The sequence below is a fragment of the Haliotis rubra genome, unplaced genomic scaffold (assembly GCF_003918875.1).
Source record: "Haliotis rubra isolate DU_JTF1 unplaced genomic scaffold, ASM391887v1 Scf234, whole genome shotgun sequence".
NCBI lineage: Eukaryota > Metazoa > Mollusca > Gastropoda > Lepetellida > Haliotidae > Haliotis > Haliotis rubra.
The window spans coordinates 813,537-835,757 of record NW_025766381.1 but is presented as its reverse complement, the minus strand read 5'-3'; the positions used below and the strand labels follow the sequence as shown (position 1 = coordinate 835,757).

The 22,221-nt window shown below is 41.4% G+C and overlaps 1 protein-coding gene across 2 annotated transcripts in view; it reads left to right on the top strand.

Moving 5' to 3' along the window:
* The first annotated feature begins 2,190 nt into the window (after positions 1-2,190).
* The window catches only part of LOC124278268, a 187,787-nt gene continuing 167,756 nt past the window's right edge, over positions 2,191-22,221 (top strand). The window contains exons 1-20 of one of the 2 annotated variants that reach the window (XM_046713988.1): positions 2,191-2,429; positions 2,974-3,179; positions 3,281-3,619; positions 3,838-3,895; positions 4,307-4,565; positions 5,127-5,254; positions 5,962-6,170; positions 6,372-6,548; positions 7,235-7,449; positions 7,920-8,270; positions 8,916-9,021; positions 9,330-9,538; positions 10,069-10,150; positions 10,547-10,969; positions 11,235-11,563; positions 11,781-11,880; positions 12,309-12,490; positions 13,023-13,220; positions 13,616-13,806; positions 14,239-14,543. In XM_046713988.1, coding sequence (XP_046569944.1) covers positions 2,250-2,429; positions 2,974-3,179; positions 3,281-3,619; positions 3,838-3,895; positions 4,307-4,565; positions 5,127-5,254; positions 5,962-6,170; positions 6,372-6,548; positions 7,235-7,449; positions 7,920-8,270; positions 8,916-9,021; positions 9,330-9,538; positions 10,069-10,150; positions 10,547-10,969; positions 11,235-11,563; positions 11,781-11,880; positions 12,309-12,490; positions 13,023-13,220; positions 13,616-13,806; positions 14,239-14,511 — 4,215 coding nt within the window. In that variant the 5' untranslated portion in view covers positions 2,191-2,249 and the 3' untranslated portion in view covers positions 14,512-14,543. Of the gene's footprint in view, positions 2,430-2,973; positions 3,180-3,280; positions 3,620-3,837; positions 3,896-4,306; positions 4,566-5,126; positions 5,255-5,961; positions 6,171-6,371; positions 6,549-7,234; positions 7,450-7,919; positions 8,271-8,915; positions 9,022-9,329; positions 9,539-10,068; positions 10,151-10,546; positions 10,970-11,234; positions 11,564-11,780; positions 11,881-12,308; positions 12,491-13,022; positions 13,221-13,615; positions 13,807-14,238; positions 14,781-22,221 lie in introns of those variants that run through there. The other variant, XM_046713987.1, reaches the window with a different exon arrangement.

Below are 22,221 nucleotides of genomic sequence, written 5' to 3'. Positions count from 1 at the left end.
TTAAACGCAGTGTGTTAACCACATACAACGTCAACGCCAGGGAACAATCAGTCTCGAGGTTTTCTCAGAGAAATGACAAGTATGGTCTGCCCTACCGGCCTGAGCCACCGCTCAGACAATTTGCATTTCAAAAATAATTGTTTGATTGCTATTTGACGTTCACAGAAGTACTCCTGGCAGCATGTTATGTTGCCCTGACATCTAGTAAAAGGCTAGAGCGTCCAGTAACAAGATCGCGTTTTACTGATTTTGTTGAAAGTAAAATCAAAATGTGAATTACCCCTGCTGCTGATAGGTGAGGAGAAATGGTAAAGAAATCTGTTCGCTTTGTACACAGTATGGACAGATGTAATGTCCCCAGCTAAACGTTTCCTTTGTTGTTGCATCAGTATAACTGCCGTTATTACTGAACCGGTCTGACAGGACACCTTTACCCTTTCGCGAACACCTGGTAACATCACTGTTAGATACTGTTTCTTAAAAACATTCTCATTATGCAGTCGGAATTGCTAATCGATTGCTTTCAGCAAATATTTCTTATGGATGTACTTATGGATTTTGTCGCTTATATTCATCATGATGAAACCAGTAAGCTTCTGTCCACCATCGGAATAATCTACCAAGTTCAAGTATATATTAAACGTCAACGCAAGGAAATCACCAGTCTCGGATATATACGGTAGCATATTCCTCTGGGCGGAAATGCAAATGTGAAATGTGTATGGCAGGAACACCCAAACTAATGCTTAATGAGATTGATTACCGCACTCAACAATATTCCAGTTATATGGCGGCGGTCTGTACATAATCGGGTCTGGACCAGACAATCCAGTGATCAACAGCATGAGCATCGATCTACACAATTTTACGATGACATGTGCCAAACAAGTCAGCGAGGATGACCACTCAATCCCTTTAGTCGCTTCTTACGACGAGCACGGGTTGCTGAAGACAAATTCTAACCCGAAACTTCACAGGTTGATTACAAAATAAAACGTCCCCGAAACGCAACCGACTTAACTAGGTCACTCTGTTCTCTTTTTAAAACATGTGAAACAAATGAGCCAAGGACGTTCGATCTGATAATCAGTTTGGTACTTAAAGACTTACTTCTGACTTGACCGGTTTTCTTATCGCTTAACGAATCAAAGTCACCTTGATAACACGTGCAGGCCTCAAACATGGGGTGAGACCCCTGGGTCCGAAATCCCTCGTCTACCAAAATGAACACACAATGCAATACCCCCGAATCTCCTTGACATCTCCTTTATCACTTCAAAGAACAATAAATAAATAAAAAATAATCCCTGTCTCTTGCACGTTAAAAATATATGAGACAATACTGAACTCTCGTATGTTTTTGAAAATCCCTCAACTCAATAGTTGAACATATTCTTAAAGATCAATTTACCCCAAACTGGCACAATGACATTATTTCTAGTCCTAAGGGAATTTTCTATCAGCACCTGAAGCCATTTCCTAATTTTGACGTATATCTGTTCCTTCCTAAACGTATTTCTTACCATTATTGAGATTCAGAACATGTAACTATAGTTTACCTATTGAGACGGGCCGCTGGTACGAGGGACGAGAGAACGTGTCAACTCTACACTTCTAAAAGCATCACAGATGAGTATCGTTATATTTTTCATTGCAAAGCATAAGATACTTTGAGGAAACAATATTTACCCACCCATCTAACCTCTTTTCCCAAAATGAATGAAATATAGTTCACGAAAACATTATCTGTAAAAACATCTCGAGACATAGTACATCTATCAAAATATATCGTACATATATCACCTCTTGTCAGAAAAAAAATGTTTATATGTTGTTTTCTGCTATCTTGAATTTGAATCTGTATTTGTATATATGTTTACAATACATGCTCTTGTACCACCAAGGTGGTTTATGAGAATAAAGAATTGAATTGAACTGGCACTATTCGCAAGTAAACATTCCACAAACATGGATGTGATAACTAAAGAAATACGCCCACCTTCAATCACATTTTGGAAAATGGGGAAAATATAACGTAAAGAAAACATTTATGAGCTCCGATGTACATTCTGTGAATAATATCACATATTTACATATATATTTCGCTAGTCTTCAATGCCTCCCTTGAATAGCTTATCTTTTGATGTACATATTAGTTTGGTTGGACTGTACAATCCGTAACCGGTAAATAGAACTGGTTTGATTTCAACAGAAAAACCACAGCGACTATTCACACAGGAAGGAACATCATGAAGATTGTACCGTTATGGATTGTTTTCTGTGTAGTTTGTGTTAGCACTGTCAATGGCGGGCGTCGATTTAAACACCAAAGTCGAGGCAACGACGTTGACGACAATGCTGAATGGGAACTGGACTCCAAAGGGCTCGTGTCACACATCGTCAATCTCGATGTCCTGCCTGACGTCAGTGTATGTACATTTTGAGTAAATAGAAATTGCATAAAGAAACTGATGACGGAGTTACTGATGGTTTCGTTATTAGAAGCAGTCAGTGTTTCACATGTTTCTATGCATATAACATATATATTACTTGTTGTTAACTATTCATATGTTAATGCCATCGGTTTTCATGAATCAACATATGTGGTCAACAATGTTTTGAGTGAGTGAGTGAGTGAGTTTAGTTTTACGCTGTACTCAGCAATATTCCAGCTATATGGCGGCTCTCTGTAAATAGTCGAGTCTGGACCAGACGATCCCGTGATCAACAGCATGTACATCGATCTACGCAACTAGGATACGATGTCATGTGTCAACCAAGTCAGCGACCCTGACCACCCGATCCCGTTAGTCGCCTCTTACGACAAACATGGTTTACTGAAGATCAATTCTAACACGGATCTTCACTGGTCTTCCCAATTTTAAGCCATGAAATAGTATACCCATTATTCAATGGCCGCATGCAACATTTAAAGAACCTTACAACTGAAACGTACTTTCTAACTGTTCAAAGGTTGCCGAAAACAGCAAAGGGGAGATAATCGTGAATCTTCGAGACACTTCCGTTGCTTACAGATGGCAAAAGGGATGGTATCTGATGAGCACCAATGTCAGACAAAGACACGGATTGGACGTCAAACACGTGGCCATTATACGAAAAATACAACGCGTAAATGTCGTCAGTCGTACAAAGGTCAAGGTTGAGGGTATCAACGTCAGGTAACCAATCCACAAGTGCCATACCTCAAACCAATAATGTGTTTTAGTGTCACGATTTCAGTTGATATTCATTTACCGATTTTCATCTATCAATTTTTCAGCCCCTTAGGCCTACTTCAGGAGGCACAAGTGTTCCTTAGATATCCCCACATAACCAGCAAACATGGTCATCGCCAGAAGAGATATGTGTCCAATCTTCTGTCTGACGTCTTGGACAAAATCAACTTCCATGCCACTGATCGTGATGAATCCATCAACTTTAATCTTGATCCCAAGACTGGTCAATCAAGTAATACATACAGTGTATACAAGGAGCAAGGTAAAAAGGAGGTCAAGGTCGAAAATATCGTCAAAGGTAAAACCAGTGCCATTCCACGAGATGTTGACTTTCGCCTGAACTGTAAGGATTGTTTTGAAGTACGACACATAGGGCATACAATGTAAGTATTATTATGCAATAAGTCATTATATCAATAAAAATAGATAATATATAATAATACAATATAGAAACATTGAGAACTGTGAATCACCCATATTACACAGGACATTTTTCAATACAGTAGTAAAGAGTGAATTTATTCAGAAAATGACACATCACCTACTAATGTTTCACTGATACTGACAAATTATTTATAAAAAAAATTATCTATTGTTGCAGGGACCTCAACGTAGAGAGACGAAACACGACAGCTATTGTTAACAAATTCCTCATACAGGTTGTATGCAATTAACTTTAGATATACCATTAAAATAAGTAGGGGATATTGGATTTACAAGATTGATAAAATGAAAATGAAACCAAGGAGGAAACAGATGATGAAGAGAAAGTAAGGGAAAATGTGACAATTTATTCCATTCCTTTGGAAATGTTTCATCTGTATATAATTTCTTTTCTCATTTCTCATATGAATTGGCATTGGCATTGGCTAGTGGTTTGCTCGAAAATTGGAATATCCCCTACTTTTTTTTAATGGTATACTTTTAAGTCACTTTTCAGTAATTCTGAAATATTTGACATACGTTAATGCATACTTAAAACCTAATGCTAACGTTTTACAATAATACGTTCCTAGGTGTTAAACAATCCCTGTAGGGATGTTTTCAGTAATTCTTCAAAAATGTTACAGAGTGACGTCAATACCATCCAAAACGTTGACTTCGACGTGGACTTCAGAAAAGCTCTTGGCGTTAAGGAAAGACTGATCTTGGACAAGACACCTACAACCGTGTTACGGACTATTCCAGTTGCAAAAGTGAATGAGAAACTACCACCCATACAACTAGTCATCTCATATGACAAAACTGTGTATTTAGAAGTCAACGCAACATCTGATGGACCAATCAACTTCAATGGCAAATTCCATGTACAAGGGAATTATACTGCGAGTATGGAGAGTATAGTTTCGTGACCGTATCACATTTTGCTGCCTTTCAAAACATATTTTCAGAGAAATATTCATGAAGATTTGAATCATTTGCAATAGATTTGTACAGGAATACCGAAGTCGAATTATGTCATAACGCACGCATGCATATTTTACAAGTTTCCATATTTAGACTACAGAAATGTAATTATCAACGCACCTAATTATAATTCAGTGAGTGAGTGAGTTTAGTTTTACGCCGCGTTCAGCAATATTCCAGCTATATGGCGGCGGTCTGTAAATAATCGAGTCTGGACCAGACAATCCAGTGATCAACATCATGAACATCGATCTGCGCAATTGGGAACCGATGACATGTGTCAACCAAGTCAGCGAGCCTGACCACCCGATCCCGTTAATCGCCTCTTACGACAAGCATAGTCGCCTTTTGGGGCAAGCATGGGTTGCTGAAGACCTGTTCTACCCCGGATCTTCACCGGTCGTTATAATTCAGACCAAGTTTTCATACCCTACCGAAAACCTTGTTAAAATCATATTTGAACAAATCATGTTTCCCTTTCAGCCTCAACAGAAACATCCGGACATATTCCGAAAACAGACCTGACCACAATTGGCTGGTCATCTTCAGACCTTTCATTCCATAGCCATTCTGCAACAAGATATAACTTTTCGATGGCCCTTTATCAAGAGGTGAGCACATGAACTGTTACGACTATTACATTCATTATTTATATGGGTGCCAATATCCTGAACACTAATGTTTGCATGAAGCCCGATCGTAGGTGTCAATATCAATTCTTGTATCATCTATGTGGTTTTATCCTTACAATAACGGGAGTACAGAATGTCGTGGTTCACTGTTCATATGGGTGCCAATGTGCAGGACACAAATGCTACCATGAATACCGACCGTAGGTGTCAATGTCAAATCTCGTATTATCTATGTGGTTTTATCCCCTCAATAACAGGAGAAAAAATATCGTGGATCAATGTTACAACTGGTACCACTATGCTTGACACCAGTGATAACATGAACCCCGACTGGAGATATCAAAGGTCGATGGTTCGACCCACGTAAAATTACGTTCTAGTTTTCACTCTTCCTGACCAGTGTCATTAAGCGGATAAAACAAAGATTTGTGTCTGGGAGGGGTGGTCACGGTATGTGTGGCATTATATCTCCATCGGCTAGCAATGTAACAATAGCAAATGTCCAATGTGACTTGCACCAACAGTCATGCAACACAAAAGAGTGCATGTACGTCGCTACATAAGTGAAAGAATATTGAACGCGATGTCAAACACCATTTCACCATTCTTCAACTTACAATAATGGGAATAATATTCATTATCTATCATGTTTCATTTTATATAATAAGCCTCGTCTTATCTGTCAGGTTACTCTACGAACTTCAGTACAGTGGTCTCAGCATGACGTGTCTCTGGTGTTCACGCCGCCGGAAGTTGCAAGTTTCAGGCCTGTTATGTACGCCCGTACTACCGAGGATGAGTACAGTCGATGTGAAAACACCTCGCTTACAGTTGACGGGGTATTTACCTACGACAAGTCGGATTTTGTGGCTAAAGCTTTCCACAAAACCGTATGGTAAATTCATTAATTTGATTATATTTTGTTATATCTTGTTTAATGTTTAATGATGTTTGCCATTGCTAAACATGATGTTGTTCTGATATGACACTAAATAGTTCAATTATTAATGTTTACAACAATTTATAAATCCAGACAGTTAAACATGATCTGGTACTACTGCACTGATCTGACATAGGTATTTTTATAATATTTTAGGGATCTGGGATTAGTAGCTACCACTGTCATCCATAAGTCTTTGGTAAAAGACACACTATCTAGCGTCTGCTCTGCAAATTGTGGCGCTCCAGTCGCTGATGTCCAAGGGAAGACCATGGAAGCGGTTTGTGGTGCAGCTGGACACGCCATCGTCAGAGGAGATGGCAATTTTAAGAAGTAAGGTCACGCTATGTTTTACTATTGCACCATACGCTTGTGGTATGGTCTTGTCAGATAGCTGATGGAAATGTTTTTCTGTGGTTCTTAACAATTTGTGTTCAAACTGTTCAAATTCTGCTTTCACGTTGCAGAGTGAAGAATCAGTGTGGCGTATTGTAACTTGGAGGATACACTGATGTGTGACATCATAAAAATGTTTGGAAGTCATACTAATTCACGGGGACCACCGTAGAGCGGAAGGTCGTGGATTCGAACTCAGGGCGCGTCATGCCAAAAGACGATAAAATATGGTAGTTGTTGGTCCCTGCCTGGCGCTCGACATTAATGGGTACAATAACGACTGGTCGGCTCGGAGTCAGTATAATGTACTGAGCGGGGTATTCATGCTTAACTGCGGCATAATATCTCATTTCGCTTGCACTATAAAACCGGCTTAAGTCTGGGCTAGTACAAGCAGCCACACATACACACGCATGCACGTCGTCTTATGAGCGAAATAATCTTAAATACGACGTTCAACCCAATTTCACCTCACCTATTTCCTGGGAACAGTCCCAACAATGGTACATTATATCAAAGCTTTTTAACGCAATGCATTATAACAAAATTTCAATAACTTGAGTATCATTAAGTTCAGGTAGTCGTGAAATTCCTGACAATGAATGAAGACATTACGTTCTTAGGTTAACGTTGATTGGAGGGGACTTCATCCTGTTTCGGTCTGAAGAAACGGTCAGTGCAAGCTGGTGTGGAACGTCAAATCGACCTTGTCGTACATGTGTATGGAGTGATAACGGCGACAGTGAGGCCGATGTTTGTGCAGACAGATTAATGACGTCTGCAGCAGCAGCATCGTTGACTACACTTGGACAGTTTGCCGCACAGGAATGGCCAAACCGTGAGAACTCGTTTTAATAACACTCGCGACGTTGATTATTGTTACGTCATTATTGTAAGGTGAAAACACCGCATCGGATTCAATGCATTCTAACTGAACGCCAGTAATCTTGATTACATTAGAACTCATCAGGAAAATGAAGGCACCTTCAAAACAATGAGATGACGACTAGAGGAGGTGTATACCAACGCTCACTGGCATAAGTACTAGCATAAGTACTGATAAGAGTCTAGACATACATGTTATGCCTACATGGGAATATGTATTCTGATTCAATTGTTCATTAGACAATAGTTGTCCTTAAGTAGACAAAGTGAACGTAGATTTTTGCATATATCTTAAACACAATAGAAGGAACGAAATATCATGCATTTCAGAGAGAAGAAGAACTGGGAAACATAGGCAGTCAGTTGTGGATTCACAATATGCATTTTATCACAAAGTATAACTACAATTTGCATATAATACAGGAAAGCTGGTGGTGCTTGAAGCATGGGATGAACCAACGTCAGATCACCCTCACGGAAGTCATGGCGCATCGTCACTTCACTATTCCGGAAGAGCTCTACAGGTGGCGCTGACAATTGAACATCCGAACAGAACTAAATCACTGCAGTTGGAATCGTCAACCCCGTTGTTGAAGAGACTGTCAGAACTTGGTGCATGCGCTGGGTTCCCATTCTTTGATGTCACTTCCGGTCATGTTGAGTTCTGCGTCCATGATGGTTCATCGCATCAAACAAGGTCAAAGCGATCGTCAATCGGACCAACAGGAGACAATATGGAGAAAGGGTCGTTTCTTAGAACAATGAATGAAACTGGTAAGCAAATGAAAGATTATTAAAACTAACATAACGTTAAACAAAGTACTGGTTAGTTGTGAAGCACATGAGACAGCGGATGTTGTGCTTATGTCTGTTGTTGGTACATGTATCTCTGAGTAAGTTATGACGTTGTTTTAGAGCAACTTTGAACATTTTTTCATTCATATCACGACGTCTCAGCTTAATGTAGAAGGAAAGCCCTACACGATGCAAGGTGTTTCATTTCTGGAAAAAAGTAGTATTACGGGTATGTGGTTGATAAAATAAGTAGCAATGCCAAGGCGATTCTTGGAGTCGAACCAACTTTCATAGGGGTGTAGTAACCCTTTCTGCAAATTTTCACAGCACGCCGTATCCAAAGTATCTCATGGGTACCTGACAGATATGACGATATTATGTACAGCTGTATTACATATTGGACATTTATGACTTGTTACGCTGTATTTATATATTTCCTTACCAAATACATAATACCACGGATATAAAGAACAACTTGAGATCAAAATTAATGTTCACTGTTTAAGGAGAATGTATTACAAAAGCCATTCACTTTGGTTTCACAAACTCAAATAAATTCGCAGATGAAATGTCGTTTCTAAAACATAAGCCAGATAACGCGTGTTGGGGTGTGGATTTTTTCAGGGCTTAAGTCGGCTTCTACTGCTTGCAAGATTGGGCGTATCAAGCAAACTGATGTTCTTGACCATATCATCAATCCCCCATTGAGGGAACATGATTTACAATATAGGTATGTCTGTATCTCTATGTCCGGTCAATTCCGTGTCTATTAATCGATGGGATAACCTAGTAGTTAAGCGTTCGTTCCTGACGCCGAAGACCCGGGCTCGATTCCCTACATGGGTACAATGTATGAAGCCCATTTATTGTGTTGATACTGTTGATATTGCTGGAATATGGCTAAAAGTGGCGTAAAACTAAACTCACTCACTCTATTAATCGTCGATGCCATATTAACTTTGACATCTTTTGAAATAAACGTGAATTCTTTGCAGAATGATTTATTACACAATAATTAAATTAAACTATTTGGTTTAGATTAATTCAGTATCCATATGAAGACGTTATATTCAAGCCCGAGGGATCATCATCAGCCACATGCTATCAGTCGACTAGGAGATGCAAGAGCACGTGCAAGTGGTCTGACAGTACGGAACCCTGGGATTGGTGTCAGACAAGGGTCATGACCCCCAGAATGGCGATACGCCTGCGACGATTGGCCGCTATTGTTAGTCACCAGTATCCAGGTATTTACCTTTCCTGTTAGTGCAAGATGAAGTGAATTGGGTTTTTTGCTTTGTTTTGTGTCTTTTTTGCTTTGTTTTGTGGTTGTTTTTACACGATCTTCCGGGGTTCTTTCTCAGAGTCTGACTCAGTTACACAGCATATTAGAACACCTATACTTTCAGAACACAAAACCTTGCATGGCTTTCAAAATATTTAGATATATTTCTTAATCGTTCGAAACGGATTACATAAGCAAATAATGTATTAATAACGACAATGTAATTTCATCTGACTACAGTTTGTCTGGGATATACTCTTTCTTTATTGAGAGTGCGAAGTGGAACTGTACCTATTTCGATAGTTCAGTTGAAATGTGAACGGATGCATGACTATATTACAGTCAGGGCCATCACAACTGAGATGAACACTAAACTAATGTCGAGAATCGAACGCATCGAACGTCTTTTGCATGTACTACTACATGCTGACTACTCCACTGTCCTTATGCCTTTGATCAACCGACCATATTTCTATCGTTTTAATCCTGCAGGTGCAAAATTAAATGTGGGAAAGCCATCCCTAGCAGCTCACCGAGGGTCGTCTAACGATATCCTGCTTGAAATGAATGGGAGGTAAAGTTGTTGTGTTTCATAGAATACTCATATAGAATGTCATTTATATAAAGTACAGTTCAGGAGAAGTCTAGAGGATTGCCAATCAGATATACTGTACACACATTGTCAGTGAGAAACCCCTTAGGATAACCATTGATAAGATTAACCAATGATAGCTATGCTTAACTATGTACCAGTGCACACTCACTAATTCTTCGACTGATCAGATCAGATCATTCTAACCAGAAACTGGAACATTTGTTCTGAAAAGGTTGGCGTTAACGCAGGGGCATTATAGCTAGGGTGCAGTGAATGTATGGTGATTTGTTCCAAGACAACAATCAATATAGATGTTTGATACAATGTTACCCCACGATACGCCCTCCACTCACTGTGGATATACCATAACAACAGGAAACTCCAGATTGCTCGTCAGTCAGGCACAACACCAACCACATCACAACTTCACTCTTTGGCGACCTGTGCAGGCTTTGACTACATAGACAGTTCCAAGTCTTCAAATATTGATGTCTATGTCAAGCTTCAAGATGGCTACAAGGCAACAATTGTCCCTTTCCCGATAACTACAGTGTTGGCGGTAGGGGTCAAGGATGAAGACTATGCATACCCATCAGCATTGGTTGGCGAGTCCAGAAAGTCTCTACTGTTTGATGGTTTTAATAAGGACATAGCACTCTCGCAACACTTCAAAATATCAGACTTCAAGCACTCAGAGAGAAGATTCTTCAGACTCGATGCATCCCTCGTTGACTGTCTGGAGCTGGTGGTAAACGATCTTGGACAAGATGTCAGAGTTGTTCCAAATTCTGCTTACAGGTGTGTTTATGATTAGCGATGCATTATTATAGAATTGGCAAAAGATTTAATAATGAGTATTGATTGGTCATCTAGTTCCTCTGTATATAGGAGAAGCAGTTACCCTTTTATATATTAAATGTTAGACTTGGCAGTTGGTAGAACATTAGAATGAGATGTTGAAAGATATGTTGAATTTGTTACCTGATATGATATGAAGAGATCCTTTTCATGTGTTTACATTACGTGTGTTTCCACAAATATGTCTTGTCGTTGTAACACCAAGGTCACACTCCATCAACCTGCGTGACATGGACCATAGACATTCCCAGGAAAAGCTGAGATTTGAAGCAGGACAAGCAATGCATGTCAAGAGCATCGCGGGCCAATCAACAGAGGACCTTGTGAATATTGGACAATCGTTTCTGAGAAGCTGTTCTCCAATTCTTCGACTGCAGTCACGTGGTCTTGGCATTGGTTGTCATGGTGATTCTTTATACATCGACATTCGGCCGATGACGCCTGGTGATGTTCGAGACATAGCTGAAGTGTGGGGTGCAGGAAATGAGGCAGTCTTTGACAAGTTGCACAGTACCATGGAAGAACTGAGGAAAGGTAAGTGATATTTGTTGAGCATGTCAGCAAATGCGTGCTGGTGACAACCTTAAAATCGACAGTTTAATCTTTCGAGGAATGAACATGCGATGACCAAATTGAAACTGTTTTCGAGACAAGAACAATAAGAATTCCAACTTTTACGATTATGATATATAGAACGAATGTACATATATGAGGAATATACAACATACGATAAGCACTGTTTGTGTTGTAGGGGGGCCAGCAATAAATCCCCTGAACCTGAAGAGGACGTGCAAAACACCACGGCTTGGTGAACAGTTTGCATACTTCTCCTTCAACACACGTTCACTTGGGTACGTTTCATAAATTAATTGTTTGCAAGACACTTTCATCGGTTATGCTATTTGAAATTATGGTACTTATTTCTTATGAGGTTTCCCATTTTATATCTTTCAACTTGATAAATGCGAAACTGATCATTTTCTAGAAAATGAGTGGTGGAATAATGTATTCATATATGAGAGAGTGACTGAATAATGTTTTACTCCGCTACAGCATTATTCCATCAATATCACGACTAGCGACATGAGGAACGGGCTTTCTGACATGGTAGCAATGTGGGGAATCTAAACTGGGCCTTCATTGTGAGCAAATGCTGTAACCACTGCTTACCGCATCACCCAGCTCATGTCTGAGCAATCAACAGTCATTGATATCCAAATGGAACGTTATCATAAATCAGTATGTTTACGCTACTATGTTCCCTTCATGCATTTGTTAGGTTCTGTTTCCACGACCGAGAGAGCCAGTTCTGCCGTGACACCAAGAAACACAGACAGCATCAGGCCGAGAAACTCCGAGATGACCTGATGAAAGTTGCAGGCACCACGATGACCAGGAGTGCGATAGAGTCGGATCTACAGAAGTGTGTTCTGGACAACTGTGGAGGATGTCCAGGCAAAGGTATGACACATGAAAAAGCGCAGCGGTTACTCTATCGCCCAGGGTTCCTTGACAGCAAGTGAACTATTTTGTTGTTGCCCTTTCTAATATAATTTCAAAAGTTATTCTCCAAATGCTGAAAGGTCTGCATTCTATCATGCAACCTACCCGTGAAACTCCGGGTTAGAATTGGTCTTCAACAAACCATGCTTGTAAACCATTCTTGAGTAATGGGATCGGGTCGTCAAACTGGCTGTTCCGGCAGACACATGTCATCTTATCCAAGTTGCGTAGATTGATGCTAATGATGTTGATCACTGGATTGTCTGGTCCAAACTTGATTATGTGGCGTTAAACAACAAAGAAACGAAAATATCAAACAACCATGCTACCTGGGTCCCGTTGCACGGACCTATCTTAACGCTACGACAAGTATAAGTTTAAGAATGGGAGTTACGATCGCTTTAGCGGTAAGATAGCTTCCGTTATATTCTGATAATTTAAGGATGTTTTAAAAACATTTTAACTTCTTTTGCACATGTATAATTCTTAGGAACAATATGGAATAAAAAGGTGAGTGGATGCGTGGGAATGGTTCACACTTTCCTGGGGCTTGCCAAAAACCAGTTCAAAGACGTAGTTGACAAGGCTGCCTTCTTCAACATCGACAACGCCGAATCAAGTGTTCACTCCCTGGCGTGTCATGACGGCCACGTATGTTTGGAGAACACACAGCTGTATTCCCTAATAAGTAAGTGATGTATAAGTCAGTTATTTTTATCTATCCATTCAAAAGTTTCAAGGACGTCTGTTTTCGTATTTTAAAAGTTCGTAAAACTCGTGATACTGGAACGTTTACAAGACTCGTAGCTCCACTGTGTCATAAACTGAAAATGATAACTTTTAAAATAATATAAACTAAATAAAATATATAAAAATATTTTTGTTATTGATGATACGATGATAAAATATTCGTTATAAACACTATATCGGTAACGATCTGTGAAGAAAATTTACAGCTTTTTAATCTGCCCATTACGATTCATTATTTAAGGGATAGTTGCCTATTCTATGTGATATGCATTTCATGAAATTCATTAAAAATCCATATCAGACAGTGCATCAGAATCATCTGTGTGTTTCCAGTGCCTCTAATGAATTCCAAGTACCAGCCGGACCCACAGATGAGCCGAGAGGAGTTATTGTACAGTGGAGATGACAACCCCTTGCCGCTGATATCGCTAGTGGAACAAGAGTTTGCAAAACAGGTGTCGGGCGTTGTGAAGGTTTATATAGAGTCGGAGGCAGACATGGCCAGTATGAGGGACGTTTTGAAGGTATGCATGAAAAATACACCTCTTCCCTTTTGGACTATAATGGGAAATTGTGCATGAATGACAATTAGAAAATGCCAAAATCCGATTTATATGAAAATTAGTCATAACGTGCATTGGATCATTGTTTTATGTTGATGTTGACACTGTGACAATAGCTTGTCATATACAAGATTTCTTCACGATTCTGTGACTATCTCTTATGCTTTTATAATCGTTGTACTTCTTCTACGAAGAAATATACAGATACCAATTTGATTCTTTGAAAACATACTAGTTCGTTTCTTTGGACACTATCAGGCATTGTACTATCACAGAGCCATTCTTTAGCATGTGAACCGTGCACATTACGTACCAATACCAATTATAGTGGACATTCTGACAAACGCTAGATTCTCTAAAGGAACGCTGTTGCACATTGTTATTTTGTGCCAGATTCTGATGATCTACAACCGGGACGTGACTGAGGTGGAGTTCCATCTGACGGACACGGTGGACCAGGACAACGTCATGTCCGCCCTGCAGAGGAAGCTGGAGTACTGGTCGGGGACGGCCTGTCCACGGTGGAGTCGGTTTGCTGTGGCTGGGTACAGCGTCCATGACATCCCCCATCACAGGAGGAGGAGGAGTCTAGAGAGGAGCAGGAGCAGGAACAAGGTGAAGAAAGCCATGAAGGAGTGGGAGCTGGACTGGATCAAGAAGATGTGAACTGATGGACATGTTGTCGGATTATAGATGTGCTGATGTCTACAACGTAATATATATTCCATGTGTGATGGTGATATATTTGTGATTTGATGTCATGGTTCTTGAAAACGGTGAACCTAATAATGAAATACGCTGGGCACTGATCAGTGACGTATAGCAAGCATTGACTTTGCATGTTACTTCGATACTTACCTTTATCCAATCTGAAATGCTCTCATATATCAGTGTGCACAAGTTACATCTTGTTAAATAAAATAGATTGACCAATATGTCGTGTTATCTGTGTGTTATTAGTTTTCTGTTTTACGATCTCCAGCATGCATATTGGTATGTTATTTAACGTAGCAGCTTAATAAAAACTCACTCACTAACGTAGCAGCTTTAACTTAAATGAATTAAGTATTGAAACGATTTTATAGTTGATAATAATAATAATTATTATTTGCTGGGGTGAATAAAACTGATTGTTTATTGCATAGAGCAACGTTCCAATGTAGTCTCTGACACAGTTAACAGGGTAAAGTAGCTACAGCGAAGTGATGAGAGGTATATATGCATAGTATGCAGTGACAAGCAGCAGAGTAACCTTAACAACAGCAGGTGATTGATCAGGTGGATCAGGCAAGATAGAGAATAAGACTCGACATCGAAACCTCGCTCTATGCAATAAACATGAAGTTGTTATCCGTAAATTTCTATACTTTATTATTTTCTAACCAACTTCAAGAGTGCCGATCAACAAATTAGATGTTTCATTTCATGGCATGACGCTGGCATGCACGGGGGGGAGGGGAGGATTGTTGGTAACGAATGCACCCGCACATACACATGCGCACACAAACACAAACGCACACATACACACGCGCACGCACACACACACACACACACACACACACACACACACACACACACACACACACACACACACACACACACACACACACACACACACACACATACATACATACATACATACATACATACATACGGAAGCGGGTTATTTCACCCTAAACACGATCACTCCAGAACAGTTTCACCCCATTTAGAGGTTGTATCACGCCAGCAAATAATAATTATTATTATTATCAACTATAAAATTGTTTCAATACTTTATTCACCTAAGTATAGCATATTCAGATTGTTTCTTAATTAACATTTCAGGCCTACCAACCTACCTACCTACCTACCTACCTACCCACCTACTTACCTACCTACCTACCTACCTACCTACCTATTTACTTCCCGACTTACCTACCTACCTACCTACCTACCTACTTACCTACCTACCTACCTACTTACCTACCTACCTACTTACCTATCTACCGACCTACTTACCTTACCTACCTACCTACCTACCTACCACTTACCTATCTACCCACCTACATACCCATTTTACCCACCTACTTACCTACCTACCTACCTACCTACCCACCTACCACCTACCCTTACCTACCCACTACTTACCTACCTACCTACCTACTCTACCTACCTACCTACCCTACTTACCTACCTACCTACCTACCTACCCTACCTACTTACCTACCTACCTACCACCCTCTACTCTACCTACTCTACCCACCTTACCTACTACCCACCTACCTACCTACCCACCTACTTACCTACCCATTCACCCACTTACCCACCTACCTACCTACCCACCTACTTACCTACCTACCCACCTACACACCTACCTACCCACACCACCCACCTACCTACTTACCTACCTACCTACCTACCTACCTACCCTACCTACCTACCTACCTACCTACCTTACCCTACCTACCTACCCACTTACCTATCCCTACCTACCTACCTACCTACCTACCTACCTACCTACCTACCTACCTACCTACCCACCTACCTACTTACCTACCTACCCACCTACCTACCCACCTACCTACCTACCTACCCTACCTACCTACCTACCTACCTACCTACCTACACCTACCCACCTACCCACCTACCCACCTACCACCTACCTACTACCTACCCACACCTACCTACCTACCTACCTACCCACCTACCTACCTACCTACCTACCTACCTACCTACCTACCTACCTACCTACCACTTACCTACCTACCTACCTACCTACCCACTTACCTACCTACTACCTACCTACCTACTTACTACCTACCTACCCACCCACCTACTACCTACTTCTACCACCTACCTACCCACCTACCTACCCACCTACCCACCTACCCACCTACCTACCCACCCACTTACCTACCTACCCATCACTTCCACCTACCTACCTACCTACCCACCCACTTACCACACCCACCCACCTACCTTACCTACCCACCTACCTACCTACCTACCCACCCACCTACCCACCTACTAACCCCACCTACCTACCTACCACCCACCTACCACCCACCCACCCACATACCCACTTACCCACCCACCTACCTACCTACCCACCTACCCACTCCACCCACCCACCCACCCACCCACCCACCACCTACCCACCCACCACTCACTCACCCACCCACCTACCCACCCACCTACCTACCCACCCACCCACCCACTTACCCACCTACCCACCCACCCACCTACCCACCCACCCACCTACCCACTTACCTACCCACCCACCTACCTACCTACCCACCCACCTACCCACCTACCTACTAACTCACTCCACCTACCTACCTACCACCTACCTACCTACCTACTTACCTACCTACCTACCTACCTACTTACCTACCTACCTATCTACCACACCTACCAACCTACTCCACCTACCTACCTACCTACCTACCTACCTACCTACCTACCTACTTACCTCTACCTACCTACCTACCTACCCACCTACCTACCTACCCACCCACTTACCTACCCTACTTACCCCACCTACCCACCCACTTCTACCTACCTATCTACCTACCTACCCCTTCTTACCTACCTACCTACCTCCTACCTACCTACTTACCTACCTACCTACCTCCCTATCTACCTACCTACCTACTTACCTACCTACCTACCTACCCACCTACTTACGTACCTACTTACCTACCTACCTACCTACCTACCTACCTACTTACCTACCTACCTACCTACTGACCTACCTACCTACCTACCTACCTACCTACCTACTTACCTATCTACCCACCTACATACCTACCTACCCACCTACTTACCTACCTACCTACCTACCCACCTACTTACCTACCTACTTACCTACCTACCTACCTACCTACTTACCTACCTACCTACCTACCTACCTACTTACCTATCTACCACATACCCACCTAACTTACCTACCCACCTATTTTATCTACCTACCCACCTACCCACCCACCCACCTACCTACCTACCCACCTACCCACCTACCTATTCACCCACATACCTACTAAACTTACTACCTTACCCATTCACCCACCTACCTACCTACCTACTTACCTACCCACCTACCCACTTACCTACCCACCTACCTACTTTACCTAGCTACCCACCTACCTACCTACTTTACCACCATTTACTTACCTACCTACCTACCTACCTCCCTATCCACCTACCTACCCACTTTACCTACCTACCTACCTACTGACCTACCCACCCACCTACCTACCCACCTACCCACCTACCTACCACCCACCCACTTACCCATCTCACCCACCCACATACCCATTCACCCACCTACCCACCCACCCACCCACCCACCCACCTACCCACCCACTTCACCCACCCACCACCCACCCACCCACCCACCTACCCACTTACCCACCCACCTACCCACCCACCACCCATTCACCCACATACCCACCCACCTTACCCACCCACTTACCCACCCACCCACCCACCCACTTACCCACCCCCACCCACCCACTCTACCCACTTACCCATTCACCCACCCACCACCTACTTACCCACCCACCCATCCACCCACCCACCCACACCCACCCACCCACTTCACCTACCCACCCACCCACTTCACCTACCCACCCACCCACCCACCCACCCACTACACCTACCCACCCACTTACCCACCCACCCACCTACCTTCTCTACTTACCACCCACCTACCTACCCACCTACCCACCTACTTACCTACCTACCTACCTACCTACCTACCCACATTCGCTTTGTACGCTAAAACCTTATCAAATGAGATAATTCGAGATATTTTTATGGATATATTGGTTGCAATTATTGTCCTTCAAGACATTTTTGTCACTAGCCCCGATGGTAGTTTTAATTAGTTTTTTTTACGTCGATGTCTTAAATAACATATCTGACATCATTAATCATCACACCCAGCCTTGACACAAAATAACAGCAGGGGCATGTTTCTAGGTTGGTCGAATGCTAATGCTACACATCACTCGTGACCAACTTAAAGGGCAAGACTACACGAAAATGAACCTATTTTCCTTGGGTTTTTTTATTATACAAAATATTTACTTGGTACTTAAAAGACAAAAACAATAAAATGATAAATTGTCTCAGTGAACTAATTCGTACAATACGATGAAGAGAAATCCATTATCACTGCAATCTGACATCATCATTTACATGCATAATATCCAGTCTTGTAAATTTGCTTCTTAACATCAGATGGTATGGTTAGTGTATACGATCGCCTAAATCTGTATCCTTTCATAAAGGTTTTCAAATTAACTACATTAACATAACATACTTTTATGAGATTACCAAAATTCAAACGATCATTGTATAACATATTGTTTTACACGTATTTCGTTTGATAAATGTTCAATATGTGTACCATTCTATTCATTTAGTGTTGTGTCTTTCCACATCAGTTCAGGGTCACGTGAAGATCCGGGTTAGAATTGGTTCTCAGTAACCCATACTTGTCGTAAGTGGCGACTAACGGGATCGGGTGGTCAGGCTTGCAGACTTGGTTGACACATGTTATCGTATCTCAATTGCGTAGATCGATGCTCATGGTGTTGATCACTGGGTTGTCTGGTCCAGATTCGATGATTTAAACGGCCATATATCTGGAATATTTCTAAGTGCGGCGTTAAATAACAAACCAACCAACCATCAGTTCGGGGAAACCTTGTGTTGCAGGGAGTAAGTCCAGCACTGCAAAGGTCGTTTGAAAGTCGTTGAATTGTCCTTGTAACAGAAATAGGTCTGTGCACCATTTGTATCAGTAACTGGTGCAAACACAAAAATTGCCGCAGAGGTCGTTCAAAAGACATTGAAATGTCCTTGCTATCGACCGGGGTTATCGGGTGATCAGACCCAGGCAATTTACAGTCTTGAATTGTCAAGAAATGGAACAAAGAGCTCAGCTGTTTAAAGGTTCGGGAGTTATTATCTTCGAAATTTCTGTTTACGTAAGGCGGGGGTTCGCATTGATCGTCGAGTGGGATTTGTACCCCTGTACGTTGCTGCCCACTGCAATCAGTGGGGACTTGCTGGTAATTCTCCAAGTTGACACACTACGAATCCTTGAAGTGTTATGTATTGGTTTGTTTACTAAATACCGTACACAGTTACAATGGAATTTCCGTGACATGACACTTTTGATTGAAGGACTACTGGACCAAGGAATAGATGAACATTATAATGTAGGTGTTGGAACATCAACTTTTTCAAGAACATAGAGTTGATCATGTTACAAATAATATTTTGTTTGTTTAACGCCGCACTCAGCAATATTCCATCTATGTAGTGGTGGTCTGTAAATAATCGAGTCTGGAACAGACAATCCAGTGATCAACAGCATGAGCATCAATCTACTACATTTGTCACGCAAGTCAGAGAGCTAGACCACCCGATCTAACGACAATCGCGGGCATACAAATAAGATGGGTGCGGTAGTAAGACAGTTGGTAATACACCAGGCGTGGACAGTTTTGTGTTTTGCGCATCCGAGATATCAAAGTTATATTTAAGTTAATTCTTTTGCATAAAACCAGGGTGCAAGACAAGTACATACACATATTTAGACATTCGAAAATCATAACTACCTTTAGCTTGTAATCCTTTTCGGTGGCAGTCTCGAGTTGGTGTGCAAAATAGGGTAACATTCCACTTTTTTGTGAAACAGCTTCGTGTTTATTGAATCTAGCGGTGATGTAGTTTCAATGAAGATCCTTACATCGTGATCACGTGTCACTACAGCCGAGTAATGAAAGGTAGACACGATATCTTGCTATAAGGTTGGTTGGTTGTTCTTTTACACCACACTCAGCAGTATTCGAACTATATCTAGTTGGTCTGTAAATAATCGAGACTGGGCCAGACAATCCAGTGATCAACTGCATGAGCATCGATCTTCGCAATACGATTCGATGACATGTTTCAACCAAGTCTGCGTGCCTGACCAGCCGATCACGTTGATCGCCTCTTACAGCAAGCATGGGTTACTGAGACCAATTTTAACCCGGATCTTCACTGGTTTGTTGTGATAAGTGAGTGAGTTTGGTTTTACGCCCCATTTAGCAATATTCCAGCAATATCATGTCTCGGACACCAGAAATGGGCTTCGAACCCGGGTCTTCGGCGTGACGAGCGAGCGCTTGTTATGATAAGCAGCTGATTAACAACAATAGGTAATTGACAACAAGAGCTTAGCCAACGCTGAGGCTACCAGCCAAATGTCCCGGGCCATCATATTCAGTTTGATAAAGTTTAAATCCTCACCAGCATACATCATACCTATCACAAAAAAGAAAACTCTTAGAAGCCATGGACATCCGATGTCACCAACCTTCTATCGACTGAGATCAAGGGTATTACATTCCGTCAGCCTATGTTGATCTAATTAACAAATGCAGATAGAGTTGTATTATTCTAATTGTTCATCACTTATGTCTGCAGATTAACACAAGCAACATCAGGAACAAAACATTTTGCAGTTAAGGGAATTGTGTGATAACAACGTTAGTAGTAGTTGTAGTAGTGAGTGAGTGAGTGAGTTAATATTTAACGTCACATCAGCAATATCTCAGCCATATCGTGACGAAAACAATTTATACAATAAAACATGAAAACATTTTGAAGAGTAAAACCTGTCGACGATGGACAGTAAAATACTAGAGTACACAGATGTTAATATAAAACTAGCATGTAAAACTAAAATATTTTAATTAAAGCAGAAAATACAATATAAAACACGGGCTATAGATCGCCAATAACTGAAGGTAGATCACCATACTAGGGACCATGGGGACTTACATTACGTTTGCTACCTGCCGTAGTAGGAAGTAGCGCTCTCTTATGTTATCTATTGTAAAGCCAATACTTTGAATGGGGAACACTTGACCCGAAATAACCTCAACTAGACTACCTGTGTGGGTAAAGCTATAGTTAGGACCATTTACATCGCCTATGCATATACGTTAGCACCTTTATATGCACAAAACCGAGAAGAGGTATATGGACAAACACCAGGTGAGTTGGGCTTGTGTTAAAAACTATTTCGTGAAAGTGTTTTTGTATAGATGTTGTATATATGAACATCAAAACCAGTGCTATAAAACGGTTCTAAAGACACGTTATAACAACAACAAAAATGCACTTCAAGAAGAAATATCTATTCCAGTATATAACACATGTTATACTTCGGATTAAACTTCAGCTTCTAGTACGTTTTGGGCTTGAGCCAAATGCGGGATTCGAACGCCCACTGTAAGAATGAGGCACCAAATCGCCAGCACCGATCGTGGTTCTAACCGCGGCGTCCACAAGAATGGAAGTATGACAGCTGGTAGGCTATACACGTACTTT